Source organism: Rhinolophus sinicus, chromosome 4 (assembly GCF_057876585.1).
Source record: "Rhinolophus sinicus isolate RSI-liver-muscle chromosome 4, RSI-T2T, whole genome shotgun sequence".
Taxonomy (NCBI): domain Eukaryota; kingdom Metazoa; phylum Chordata; class Mammalia; order Chiroptera; family Rhinolophidae; genus Rhinolophus; species Rhinolophus sinicus.
In genome coordinates, this window is record NC_142504.1 from 8515600 (window position 1) to 8530285 (window position 14686).

The window sequence follows — 14686 nt, forward strand, 5'->3', positions numbered from 1 at the left end:
ACTTTAGATCACATACCAAGTTGGATTCAAACTGGGGGGATTTTAATTTAGAGTAAACTTCTGTTTATTCAAACTGCCCAGTTTATTCAAACTGGTATCTTGGTTAAATGAATGTTTGTTTGCTCATAGCACTTCTATAATATATAAATTGTGAGATAAACTATATAATACATGAGACAATGTCATCATTCCTTAATGATTCAAGATGCTAAAGAAACCCTGAGCTGCTGTACGACATCCTTTACAAATGCAAGTTCTTGGGTGGCAACATTCTGTGTCACTGGACCCTCCCTTTCCTCACCATTTCCTCACCATCCATTCCTGCACCTCCATTTTCCATCTCCACCACTTTACCAAAACCCCTTTCCGGAAGACTAACAGAAAGGTGTATTCTGTTTTTACACTTCCTGCTATCCACAAAACATTTACTATTACTTTCCTCTTTGCAAACAGAATGTGATGTTCAATTACTCTGACTCATCTCTTACTATTTGACACTTCCATGCAGTTCTCTGATGGTTTCCTCCGTGTCATTCTAAGTCTGGGTTTTCCATACGTCTTCTCTTCCTTTATATATACTCTGTCCCTTGATGAGTTCATCCTGTGGCACTACAGTTACACCTAAAGCTCTTCATTTCCACTTCAGTCAAATCAGGCAGCTCCTTATTTCAAGCACAGCCAGTAGTTGAGACTGAAGAGCTCGTGCTAATTTGTCACTGACTCCAAATTTCCCCAGCCTTTGAGTGAAGCCACTCTAACCCACAATTTTCTCCTTGCTTGTCACTCATTTTTGGTACCAGCGTATATTACAGGTGACACCATATAACCTCTTCAACTATATTATAAGCTGTCCTTTACAAGAAACCTGCCATCAAAACCTAGCCTTCCTTTCCACTTTTCCCAAGCTTTTCCCACTAAAGCGCAAAGGCCTTTTCCTTTCTACTTGTCATACCTCGTTCAATGTTAAAACCTCAACTCACTTAAAGTATAATGGTAAAAAAAAATTTACTTTCTTATTTATCCCGTCACATAGGTAATTTTGTATTTTTGCTAATGACTTTAAAACCCTGGATAAATAATCCAAGTGGTCTCCATGCACTGCTTACTTCAGTGCTAGAATGAAGACACCAATTTAAATGAGCTACCTTTATAGACGGCAAAAGACAAATATGCCCACCTCTAACTTTATTAGGGAAAGAAAAGACTTATTTTCATCATTGCTCACACTTACCTTATCAACATATTTCTTAGAATTGTGAAATCACAATGTTCACCATTTTCAACTATTAAAAAAAAAACAGACCACATACATTATTTCCACTAACCCCAATCATTTCAAAGGAAATTTCACAGGAAAGGGGGGGTAACAACAATAAGAGAATATGCAAAACAGCTTAGATCAATTTTCCATTAAGGTTTAACACTGTAACACAGTACTTAATCTAAGAGCATGCCATTGTACTATAATATGGCTTTCATGTAGTTTAATCCTGTGATAAAATATATAAACCTAACAAATGAACTCTTCAGACCAAACAATTTTGACATTTTGAAAAAGAGAGATCATATCTTTCTTTATTGGTGGAGAACACATTTATTCCATAATAAAATGCATTTTAAACGTTTAGTGTTGGGGTAAGGCGGGGGGGAATAATCACTTTAGAAAAACCTCAAGATAACCAAAATGAAAATGTGAGCCAAGAACTTTAAGGTTCTTTATTTTTTTTAAAAAATGTATCACTTAGAGGAACACTCTTTAGGGGAGGAAAAAAACTAAAAGTGGAGATACAAAGCAATTTCTTTAGGCATATTTCAAGGGTTGTAGAAGTTCTAATACCTCAGCTCAGCAAATGAAGGCTACACAGGGATGACAGAGCTAGGAACGAGAATAGTGTCATTGGTGGGGAAAGTCACTAAGGACAATAACTTGGAACGATATCCTAGAAAGTACAGAATTTTTCATAGTAGTAACAACAAATAGATAAAACAATCATGACTCCATCTTGGTGGTGGTTCCAAGATACTATAACACATAAGATTTTAATCTTCTTATTAGATTAAACCAATATAATAAACACAAATTTGGGGAAACACCTCTATACTGCCAAGCAGACTTCTGAATGACGCTATAGCTAAGATTTTATTGGTGTTTAAAACTCCTTATAAAATTAGAGGATCTCTTAATGATGAATTATTTTTTACTCTAAAGCTATGATGCCACAAAAGGTAACTTTTGTCCAGAGGAAAGGAAATTGTGAATGTTTTAAATGGACTTATGAAAGTTCTCAACCATTCTTGAGCATCCCAGACCAATCTGAGACTAAGATAAAAGTGAGAGAAACCTTTTCTCCAAAACTGTTTTCAATTTCAGAAAGTTTATCAGATCCCTTGGAAGCAATCTTTGGGTCCCAGGTAAAGAACCCCTGCATTATATTTTCAAACAAAAAATAGAAACAGACCTAATGATGGGGCGGAGATGGGACAGTGGGACACTGACAAGTGACTTCTAAAGTATCCCAGCATTAGGACTTAGCACATCCTGGCCTCGCTTAGTAGGACACAAGATCTGAGAAACTGGAATGTACTTAGGAAGAAATGAGACCAAATGAAACTGAATTCACAACTACCTTTGAAAATCTAGAATGTATCAATGCAGTGGGCACGTTATACTACTTAACTATACCAATTTCTTATAACATTTGTGAGCTCTTAGAGAAAGTCATTCACTGAAGAACACCTTACCTTCAGCAACACCCCAAGGATACTGCCTTCCTCTGACCCTTTTGCCATTAACTTCAATGATAGTATTACTACCTACCACAGCAAGAGGTAAACGATCCTATAAAACAAAGTATTCTTGTTCAAATACATCTCTGTAGTCCTCACAAATTCAAGAATAAAAAAGTTACATTACACAACAGATTAGAAAAAAATTATCTTGACAGTTTCTACATTCACTTTTATAGGGCATTCAATTACTATTTAGTAAATTGCAACTACATGGGATTATCACCAATGTAAACAATGAATAAAACATTTTCTCTGAAAATTTAAGAATAGTGAGGCATCTATTGATCAAATCATTTGTTAAAAAAAAAATCATTACAAAAAGAAGATGTCCCATACTGGAAAACGTTTGAAGAGTAAAAAATCGCACTGGCAGTTAGAGGGAAAAAATGAGGCTGTGACTAGCCCGCCTACCTGATCACAAAGCACCCTCACAGCTCTGAGGTAGTGAATGTTACACTTGCTAACCTCTACCTTTAGAAGTCCAGATCTGGGGGACTGGATTTGTTTTCATCCAGACAAACTCAGAGTACAGTCTTTCAAAATTCTTGTGGCTCCCAGAAATATATAAGAATATATAAAATTTATGGCTATTTTATAAAACCTCAGAAAGTCTTCATTGGTATTTCACTATTCCAAGATAATTATTTGCTTACATAATGCCATTAATCAATACACCAGTTTTAGGTCCAATGTACTTTAGGAAACCACTATAAATTAAAAATACAGAAAAGTATGTTCGTATATTTTTCTGGTTGGTTTTTATAAAAGGACAAAAGAAAACATATTTTTGTTTGGCTCTTAAAACAGAGAATAAACATAACAATGCTTAAGAACAAATCCTCTCCCTTTTCATTACCTGTTATTTAAGGGGGAAATTACATAATGTAAAATCAGTTAACTGAAAACCATGTGAAGAAAGGAATTGCGTTATTCATCTCTGTATGTCATACAATGCCTTATTACATATAATAGCCACTCAACAAAGTTAATTGCAAAGCTGAATTCAACACTGAAAAATCTCCCTATTCACTTTGTAAGCCAACTACTTAAAAACACTAATATTTTTGGTCTTTCCAGTGGATATTACAGTGTTTTTAAGGCCCCCAAACATTTCAGTATATGCATGGGAATAGACCTACCTTTATCTTTTTAACAAGCTTATTTTCTTCTTCATCATCTGTCTCTGGAAATTCATATATTTTAATTTTATGTTCTTGGATTTCTTTCATTATCTAAAATGAAAGAGGAAATTAGCAAAAGAGCACACAACACAGAATTAGTACATTAACTTTATTTTTATTATATTCTTAAATTTGTTACGAGTCCTCAGCTCCAGGTCCTTTATTGTTTTTCAATGATGCAAAAACTATAATCTAACAATACAGTATTATGCTGGTCTTTAAAAAAACAAAACACTATGAAGTTGAAATATAAATACCATTGCTGAAATCCGATTACTTCAGAAGTGTTAAAGTCATGTGGTTATAATACCAAAAGAATTCTAAAATTGATGCAAAATTCCAGAAAGGGCCTTCTCTAGTTCATTTCTACTATTTACTTATTTACAATGACTGGATTCTTTCTGTAGATCTCTCCAACTGTTTTTATTCAGCTGAATGAACAGATCTTAAACTCACCTAAAATTATTAGTAGAATTTGGCAAAGGTAAGTAAAAGTAAGTACAGCATTGGCTCCAGAAGAAAAGTTTACACATTGTCAGAAAATATCCTTGTACGTGCATATGCATACACACAAATCAAGAAGCAACAGATATAAGATTGGACAAGCACACAGGGAAAATATATGCCTCACCCTGAAAATTAAGAAGCTAAGGAGTTAATGGGAAGAATGCAGAAAAAAGAAAGACAACTTATTAATAACATCAGAAATAACCTAGTTCAATTAAATTATCTTGTCCAAAATTACTCCAAATTCTAAACAGAATACAAATATCCAAATAATGTTCAACTACCTACCCTATTCCAACTCATAACAGACCGGTAGCTAACATACCTAGAACTAGCTCCCTGCCTATACTGGTATTTCAGTGCTACTCTCACTGTAAAAATCTCCAGCAGCAGTGAAGGGACCCTAAATAAAATGTGTTACATGGTTGCTATACTAGGTAGGAGAACAGGACCATACATCTTTTACAATTGGGGTATGTATCTATATAGAAAAAAACATGCAAATAAATAATGAGGTGTCAAATGCATGACTGGAAGAAAGAAACACTAACAGCTAGCTCTAAGCAGTGGTTCTTAGTCAGAAGTTTTATATTAAAAGGGCCGGAGTAAGCATCTTCAAAATAACAAATGCTGAAACCCCATCTTAATTTACAGAATTAACTGGTAGGGATATGATCAATAACTCATTTTGAAAAAGTTCTCCAGATTCTGATAGGCACCACTGGTTAACAACCGTATTTTTAAGCAGACGGAAAAGAAAACTGTACAAACACTACAATGCAACAACCAATCTGCTTGTTCATCTTTTTCCTAAATTCTTAGTACCATTGCAAATCACGATACATACAAATCAAGATAGAAGGGGAGAAATGTGTTATATGATTAATATTTGAACTTAGAAATAGCACATTACAAAATAAAAATGGGAGTAAATGTAAAATAAAGAAACATACTCCTGGTAGAATATCAAATAGAGTAAAAATGATGTACTAAAACATTGTCAAAATTTAAACATTTAACATAATTTCAAAGCAAATTTCAACAGGTGTTTGTTTTTTTGTAATGGGTTTAAGATATTCTAAAATTTATATCGAAAAAGGTGAAAAAAAAAGCATCCTGTTACAGAGAGGACTACAAGGACAATAAGAGATAATTACCATTAAGAACTATTCTTAAATATTCTACAAAGTTGCTGCAGTTTAAAAAATATGTAACATTAGCCTAAAATTAAAAAAATAGGCTACTGGAATAGGTTACTGGAATATTCCAGAAATTGACTCTACATTTCATAAAATATAATATATAAGAAACCAAACACAATGAGGAAAAAATAAACCCCTGCTTAAAAGGTGTTCAGCCTTTATGGAAAATGAAATTGAAAGCTAAAAAAAAACGAAAAAAAAAACGATTAGGTACCACTTTATTCCAAAACAAATTTTTTAAATAAAAATGACAAACAGCACTAGCAAGGCACTGAAACAAATACACCCATTATAAAAGGGATTTGATTGTTTTATTGGAAAAGTTCCAGGACAAAAATGGGGGAAAACATTCACAAAATAATCATACACTTTCAAAAAGCAATCTTCTTCCTGGTCCAGTCTAAGAAAATTCTAAAGGGTGTGGGCAGGGGTGCTGGTGAAGGCTATGCAGGAACATCTAATAGCATTAAGTGACAAAGACAAGGGAACTACAATAATGGATGGAAAAGAGCTCTGAAGAGAAAACTAAGGCAGAGGATCATTTTCAAGAGTTAATTGGAATACAATATAAATGACCATAAAGAAATGTAGCAAGAGAAATACACTGTAATACATTATACAGAAAATATGAAAAACTGCAAATGACGTGAATGGCATGAGAAACTCAAGAGTTCAAGCTTCTTCAGCCCACCTGCTTTTTAAACTGTTGGCACTCCTCCGGTGTGAGTGTGTCTGCTTTGGCAATAAGAGGGATGATGTTCACTTTTTCATGCAAACGCTTCATAAACTCAATATCCAATGGTTTAAGTCTGAAATACACAATATTTAATATGACTAAATTGATACGTTTGGAAAAACAGATTCTTCACATCCCCAATGCGAAGTTAAATACACTGGAACTACTTTCCTTAGTCATCAGAATCCCTCTCTGAAGATGAACTGGGCTAGAACAGCTGGCTAGAACAGGACCGGAAGGAGCCCTGAGTCCTGCCCTTGAACACCTGGGTCAGAGGGTTTGGCCCTAAAGAGGAAATGGAAAAAAGCTGAAAGGCTCCTAATAGGCTTTCCTAGAATAGTAATAAATATAATTACTCAAAATTTGAGAAATCCTTTTGTTTTTAAGTGAAAAGTGCTAGTCCTCTCTGAACCCTGTATTTAGTTCTTGCTATCAACTGTATTTCTCAGAAAAGAGGCTCAAAAGAGAAACTTCTTCATCATCACTTTTACCCATTGCTATCTGGCTGCTGCCTCCACTTTAACACGATACTTTCAAGGACCAAATTACTTCTAAGCTGCCAATATAATTAGCAGCAGCTCACTCATAAATACCATGGTGTTTACCATTACTTTTTAATTTGCCCCTTATGCGGCATTTGGCATTACTTCCTCACAAGCTGTTCCCTTATGGTCCTCTTTGTAAGCTGGTCCCTTAAGAGGCATGTTCCTCAAAACTCACTACTAAGCCTTCTCTTTACTCGACACTGTTATATTTATCATCGATTAAAATGATTTCTGTCATCTTCTATGGGTCAATGACTTTCAAATCTTCACACCGAGCCCAGATCTCGCTCTGAAGTTGCAGACTTGTGTTCACCCAGTGGAAATACTACTTGGACATCCCACTTTGGCTCCTTAAAATCAAAAGCTCATCTGAGCCGCCAAGCTGTCCCCCTTCTATGTTTCTATCTCGGTGAATGGCACTACAATCCACCCAATTACTCAAGGCTGAAACCTTAGATTCTTCCTTTCTCTGACTCTCACTTCCCAAGATTCACCAACATTTGCTAAACAAATATCTCCCATTTCCATTCCTTTGGTTCAGGCCTCCAAGATCTTTGGTGTGAATAATTACAAGAATTTATCTGGTTTCTCTCCAAACCACTAACACTACAGTCAAAAATGGTCTTTCTGAAATCCAAATCTGATCGAGTCATTCCCTGACTGAAAACTTTACTGAAGGCCAGATTCCTTAGCTAGTGTGGGAATATATAACCTGGGAATATATAACCTCTCCAGCTGTCCTCAGCTCTTAGAATCTTAGCCTCTTTTGCTACCTTCTACTCACAATACGCCAGCCATTTTGAACTTCCCACAATTCCTTCAAAGCCCCATAGTGTGAGCTCTGGCCATACGGTCCTGCCTCCGCCTGGAACATGGCTCCATTCCCGCCCCTCTTCTTCTTGGCCCACCTAATTCACCTTTAGGACTTGGCTCACAGTGCTCATTTCATCTGGGAATCTTTCTCTAACTTAAGACTAGGTAGGCATCTTTCTAGAGGGTCACAACACTTAATTTGCCATATAGTAGTTGCCTACTTGTATATTTGTTTTGCCCATTTTTTCACTAGAAGATATTCAAGAGCAAGGGCTTTGTCTCATTCACCTGTATCTCCAACACCAAGTACAATGTCAGTACTTGAGAGGTGCCCAAATATTTACTGATCAAAAAAGTAAGCCGTTGTGACTTTCCTCATGTCCTTGAATAACTCTAAATGAAAACCAAAAAATTCCTCACATCTAGAACATATTGTAGACTAAATATTAACATTCTACAAAATAAATAAAGATAATGGGAATATGTTCCATAGAAATTATCACTCCAAAGTGGCATTCCTTAACTTTTATAAAACCACAAGAGAAATGAAATAAAGGTCTAATTTTGTTATAAAGTTTATTGACTAACATTTTAAAATGAAGAGAAAGTACTTCTTAGGTTCTCTTAGAGTGCTATAGTTTAATATATACTATATAGTTGGGGGATTGGGACCCAAAGACTAATGAGGTATTCCTTTTCACCAACAAATAATACTATACCTCTGCACTGGTGACGCTGACTGGCAGAGACAAGGGTAAGGAGGGAAGGTGGCAACATGGAGAATTAAGTTAGCTACCTCCTATTCTAATTCTCCTTATCTTGAATCCTCTGGAATTTGATATTAACACTCAGAATAGGTAACACTACAGAAAAGAGTGTGCGAATGGAATAACACTATATTATGTATAAAAGGCAACCTTACTAACTAGGGTTAACTGAAAGAATCTATCTATCTTTTGAAAAAAATTTAAGTTTTGCTTCTTTTCGTTAATCATTATATGCAAAACTAAATACAAAGCTATGGCCCATTTAATCAATCTCAGATCTGTATTTTTATGGTTCACTTTCCAGATTATTATACTCATGACGAATTTAAATTACTACCACCATCACCTACTTAATACAGTGACAGAAAAGAATTCAGTTAATCTAAAATTTTAATAAATCTTAAGAGCACTTAATATAAAATATTAAAATCAAAATCCAAGTTAATAAAATTTTACACTTAAGTAAAGCAAAAAAAAAAGGTAAAACCTTTTATAAAAGCCCTGATAAAACCCTTTTGCCCTTTTAAATTAGAATACAAATTTTAGAAGCTTACAAAATGTCAACAGCAGAAAACATTTAGTTCACATGTAGATTATATAGTATGTTCTGGTTGAAATCTTTCCTCTGTCCATTTAGTTTTATTTCAGGCCATCTTTTCCAACAAATTTAGTTTTTAAATGTTGTTTTAAAACAATGGAAAGTCCTTTACAGAATTTCTAGAAGATAAACCCACATTAGAGTGAAAAGACTAACTTCAAAGCCTACCGCAAAATAAAATAACTACAGGGCAAATGACACATATTTATAATCTATACATACATATACATAAGGGGAAAAAGCCTTCTATATAAAATTCACTAAGTAACATTGATTTTAAATGGCAGTCAATACTCAAAAGGGTAAAAACACCATTTTAAAATTCAAGTTCCAAGTCCGTTTTTATTTGAATAGCAATTACCAACCACTGAACAAAGAAAATGAAGTAACAATAGCTGAAATCACAAATTAACTCTGTATATTCAGTGATGACACCTGGTGGGGTAAAAGAGGGGGTGGGGAGCATTGAAAATACACTGCTGGAACAATTCATAACTCCAAAATAAGGATCCCTCTAAAAAGGGAATCCAGGGACTACCCAGATAAGATAGGTCCTGATTCATCTATCAGACTGCCAGGAATTTCAGTCTGTAGTGAGCAGGGGAACTGGAACTCTCTACATAAAATTCAGTGTCATATTCTTTCACTCAACGCATAGTAGCACATACAAACAGGCAAAATTTTGTTCCACTTCCAAAAACAGTTAAGCTGAAAAACTCTTCAAAAGCACATTTTTATACATAGGAAATAAAACTGAACTCCCAGTCCTTGTGACAAACAAGAAATGGCCCAAAGCCACTACACATCATTTGAGTCATATCAAATATTTTTTCTTTTAAAAAAAAATCTTACTTCCCATGCAATTTTAAGAAATACATTTTCCCCTGGGGGACAGAAGAAATGTGGTTTCATGAGAATTACTAAATCTTGGAGAGAGTCCAAAAGATCTAAAATAATAAAATGAATATAAACTGACAAATTTCGATTGACTTAAGTGCAGAGTAAGATTTTACTCTGTTGGTGTCCAGAAAAAAACCCTAACAAGTTAAACTAGAATGATTAAAAATACGTAATTTAATAAATTCAGGAAGAATCTAACAAGTACTCTTAAAAGGCCATCCAGTGTGTTGTACTTCTGAGATTACTTTTTTTGAGCCTTTTAAGTAGATGAGTTGATTTTGTGCTTTATTTACTATAGATGAATATTAGAAATAAAAGAAGAAATATTTACATCACTATAATCAGACAGTGCAAAAATGGCAAACGACATAATTAAGGCTTTATGTAATGATAATGTTCAACCAAGAGAGTGATAATGGGCCCTAGCCTATCTAGGAAAAAGGTGAAGAAGCAGAAAATAGAAGAGAAAGTTACTCTTATGAAGGAACTGGTTTACACTACTGTAACCTGGGTGTTTTATGAGTTAATGCTATTGTCTGATACTAGTAGATATGTAATAGTCCAGCTCCTTTTGGTGGAGAGATGGTGGAGTTACAATCAAGTGGCTGCGTTATGCTGAGTCATTTACCCAAAGAACAAGATTAAAGAAGAGTAATTACAAACATTTGATGTTGACAATGACACATGTATCTACTCAAAATGACAGAGGAAGTACAAACAACAAAAAAGGGAGTACAGGCTGGCTGTACTAACAAACAGAACAATCACACCAGATGAATGTCTAGATACTGAAACCTTTTAACTCCTGATAAATAGAGGTTAATACTGATGATATACTTAAACAATGTGACTGCGATCGCTAAGGTGAAAACAGAAGCCAAACAGATTTAGTGAAGAAAGGAATGGCACATGGGAATTTTGGCACTTAATGTCTTTTTGGAACTTTCGCTGTAAGATCTATAGTAAATATCATCTTCAGAGTTTCTTAGAATACATCTAAGCTAATTGTTATGGCTGTTTCTCCTTATTGGTCAAAAAAAAGCTATATTAGCCATGGTGAGACATCAAACCATGATAGAAACACTGTTCCTTTCCATGAAGCAGATAAAAAAGCCTTATGAATGAGAAACTAAGAAATAAAATCATTGTTAGCTTATCTAGAAGTTATTAATAGTTTTTTTATAAGTCATGTTTATATAGAATTTGGGACTTTACAACTGGTATAGTTAAATAAATGTACACCACAGATATAAGGATTAATAAAATATGCATCCAAAATTGGGCAATAATAAAAAACAACAAAAAGGTTACCAGAAGCATCAAGGTACTGACCCATGTCCTGAAGGAGCAATGAAGTATAAACAACACTGCACCCTGTTATCAGGCATCTGACGTCTGTTCACTCGAGATTCTGCATTTAGGTAGTCCTCAAATTTACTATCAATGTAGTCGATAACAGGCTGCCAGCTATAGAATGCAGATAAATAAAATAATTAAGTTGCAATTCAACATATAAATGCACAACTGATGACTCTGTTGAAGGGCAATAATCAATATTTTTAAATAGATAAAACCAATTTAACCAGAAGACATTCCAAATTATTCTACATATATACTAACTTAAAACAGGTATAAATTGTTGACTAAATCTTAATCCATTATTTCTAAACTTTCCAAATGAAAGAAAAGTGTTTAGAGTCAAAACATAACTACATTATTATATTATTTGTACTGGTAAACACATCAATGCTAATACATTTTACAGTATGAAAAATTATATCCAAAGAGTTTTACATTTTAAATGGAAAGATTAAACAGTACAGAAGCCTCATGATGAACTTATTCAGGTGTTTTAAAAGCTGGCAGAAATTTACTTCAAAAACAATGTGGAACTCAAAGAAAAAAAAATATTGTTTATAAGATACTGAGATATTATTTCCAACTAAAATGTCATGGATGTTTTCTTCATTTATGACATGTGGAAAAACTGAGGGTCTAAAATAAGGTTTAAATTAGGATGTGATAGAAAATAATATATACAAATGGATAAAATTATAGCAGAGAATGAAAAGTTTTAAATTTCTTACAATAATGAGAATTCTTGTATATACGTTGTTTTAGAATTTGTCTTCAAAATAATTCTAGGATAGGTATTATCTCCATTTTATAGAAAAGAAAATCAGTTCAAAGAAGGTAAGTAACATTTTAAGGAGGTGGTAAAGTTGGTATATGAACCCAAGTCACAGCACATAAAGTTTAGTGGCCTCTGCTAAGATGAGTTTTAAAATGTTAAACATGCAGAAAAAGTCTAACAACCTCATATCCCAAACGCAATTGAAAGCAGTGATGGCAAACCCTCCTTACCAATTACTATTATCCACTGCATCTCCAAATCCTGGGGTATCAACTATTGTGAGCAGCAACTGAACACCACCTTCTTTGATTAAAACTTTGGATTGTTCCACCTGTAAGAGTCATTGGTACAGATATTAATACCATACATTACATCTGTGGTTTCCTACAAGGTGAAGAGGTAGGGAAATGAGCGTTAATCAAAACCAATGAAGAAGCCTTTTGCAAACTAAATCTACGCATCCCCACATTTTCTTTAGAATCAATTGTTATGGACATTAGAAGTCCTGGCTACTTGAAAGAAAAGCACATTATATAAATACTGGGTTTATGGTTCTAGTTGGTATAAACAAGGAAAATAGGAACTGATAAAATAGTAATAATCACTAAAGATTATACTTATATAAAAGTTATATGTACTTATATAACTTAGGTTATATAAGTATTATGCACATCTAAATGCACATATAATAATACAAATAGTGTGCCTGAATGATTCAGTAATTCAAAGAGATCAAATGTGATTAATCAAACAAGTACATCTGATCTACCACTTACAGTAAATGTTTTCCTGGATTATCTCCATCTAGTTTGGTCCAAACCAATTACTCAAGTGAACTTATTACCATTCCCAAATCTTTTTCCAAATGTCTGTAATTATTTGCACTGTGTTTATGTTATGGCTAAGATCCACTTCTCAAATGTGACATTGCACTTTTGGGCCAAAGCAATCAGCAAACGTCCAGGCATTGAACAAAAATGTATTCTGGTAGGGTAAAACATACTAACTCTGATTAAAAGCTTCAGTTCTCTTTAGAATTTGTAAAAATGTTCTATTTGATAAAAAGTGTTGGACTTAAAACAATTAACAATAGTTCCTCCTACAATTTAAGAGTTTTCTGTAACCCCAAACTCTGTATCAGAACATACAAATCATTTATCGTGGGCATATCCTGCTGCTAGATAAAATGAACACTAATTTAGACAGAAAAGAAGATTAATTCCCCAGGAAAAGATAGGCTTTCACTCACTGTACCTTTATATCAAGTGCTTACTAAAGACTACAGCCTCCAGGTATGCTGAAAGGCTAACTTAAGAGGCAAAAATTGTATTAATATGTGAGTGTTAAGTGCCATAATATGGTACAAATTAAGTACTACCAGACTTAAAAGGAAAATGTAATTATGGGTATGTGAAAAGCAACTTCCATAATTTATGTTAACAGAGTTTGGAAAGGAAAAATGACTAATTTCTGGGAGAAGTTTGGTGTGCCTTTAGAGATTACAGAAATGATGATGTCTTTCCGTTTTCCTTTGGCATTTCCTGACATATGATAGCTAATGCATGAAGAGATTGAGGAGATGAAAGTAAGATTGCTGAGTAAGGAAAGTTTGCAGCAGCAGCGTCCACCAGAACCCTTTGAGATGATGGCCATGTCCTGCATCTGCTCTGTCCAATGTGGTAGCTGCTTGCCCACGTGGCTACTTAGCCCTTGAAATGTGACAAGAGTAACTGAGCAATGGAATGTTTAATTTTATTTAATTTGAAATAAATTTAAATGGCCACATGTGGCTTAGTGACTACTAAATTGGACGGTGCAGGTCTATGGCAATAAAGTTATTTTGTTAAAAGATTATCAAAAAAGAAACTTGTGAAAACTGAAGACACTGCCTGAGATTTGGACATTGCAAGTCCATGGATGAGCTTCTCGTCTTTTACACAAACAAGACTCAAAGGTCTTATCTTTTAGACCAATAGTCTTCAGACTGCTCTGATCCTGGTATAAACTCTCAGTGAAAATTTTGAGCATCCCAAATGTACCAAGTATATACAATTAGCAATCTGAACATTAAATGTTAATAGGAATTAGTTTCTCTGTAGATCAAAAAAATAAACATCAAAAAAATAAGGGCTCGAATATTTTCTGTATCAATGATGGAAGCATATCACTTGGGAGACCATTGTTCCACACCACACAGCCAAGATAATACAGCTTGTCTGACATCGGGTTACTCTAATATGAGGGGGGCAAAATAACTGAGCAAACACTCAGACTCATGAGTGTTAGATTACCAAAACTAAAAAAAATTTTAAGTGACGTTATCTCACATGACTTAAGAAGTTCACATTTTATATATCTGGTGATCCTCTAGTCAAAGGACATTCTGGTTGTGTCAATTACATATCAATTTTAAAAAGGACCATCTAGTCAAATCTTATACCTCAATATATAATGAATTCACCTCCACCTCCTTTATAAAAACACGTCATTCATTTATGATAACTGTCATTGAA

General features: G+C 34.1%; 1 protein-coding gene across 2 annotated transcripts in view; it reads right to left on the reverse strand.

Annotated features, from left to right (window-relative positions):
- Positions 1 to 14686, reverse strand: part of SEPTIN7 (septin 7) — an 86214-nt gene that overhangs the window by 15012 nt on the left and 56516 nt on the right. For both annotated transcript variants that reach the window (XM_074340997.2, XM_019726311.3), the window contains exons 4-9: positions 12404 to 12504; positions 11372 to 11506; positions 6372 to 6489; positions 3930 to 4022; positions 2743 to 2839; positions 1232 to 1283 (exon numbers count right to left, since the gene is read on the reverse strand). In XM_074340997.2, the coding sequence (XP_074197098.1) occupies positions 1232 to 1283; positions 2743 to 2839; positions 3930 to 4022; positions 6372 to 6489; positions 11372 to 11506; positions 12404 to 12504 (596 nt within the window). The remainder of the gene's footprint in view (positions 1 to 1231; positions 1284 to 2742; positions 2840 to 3929; positions 4023 to 6371; positions 6490 to 11371; positions 11507 to 12403; positions 12505 to 14686) is intronic.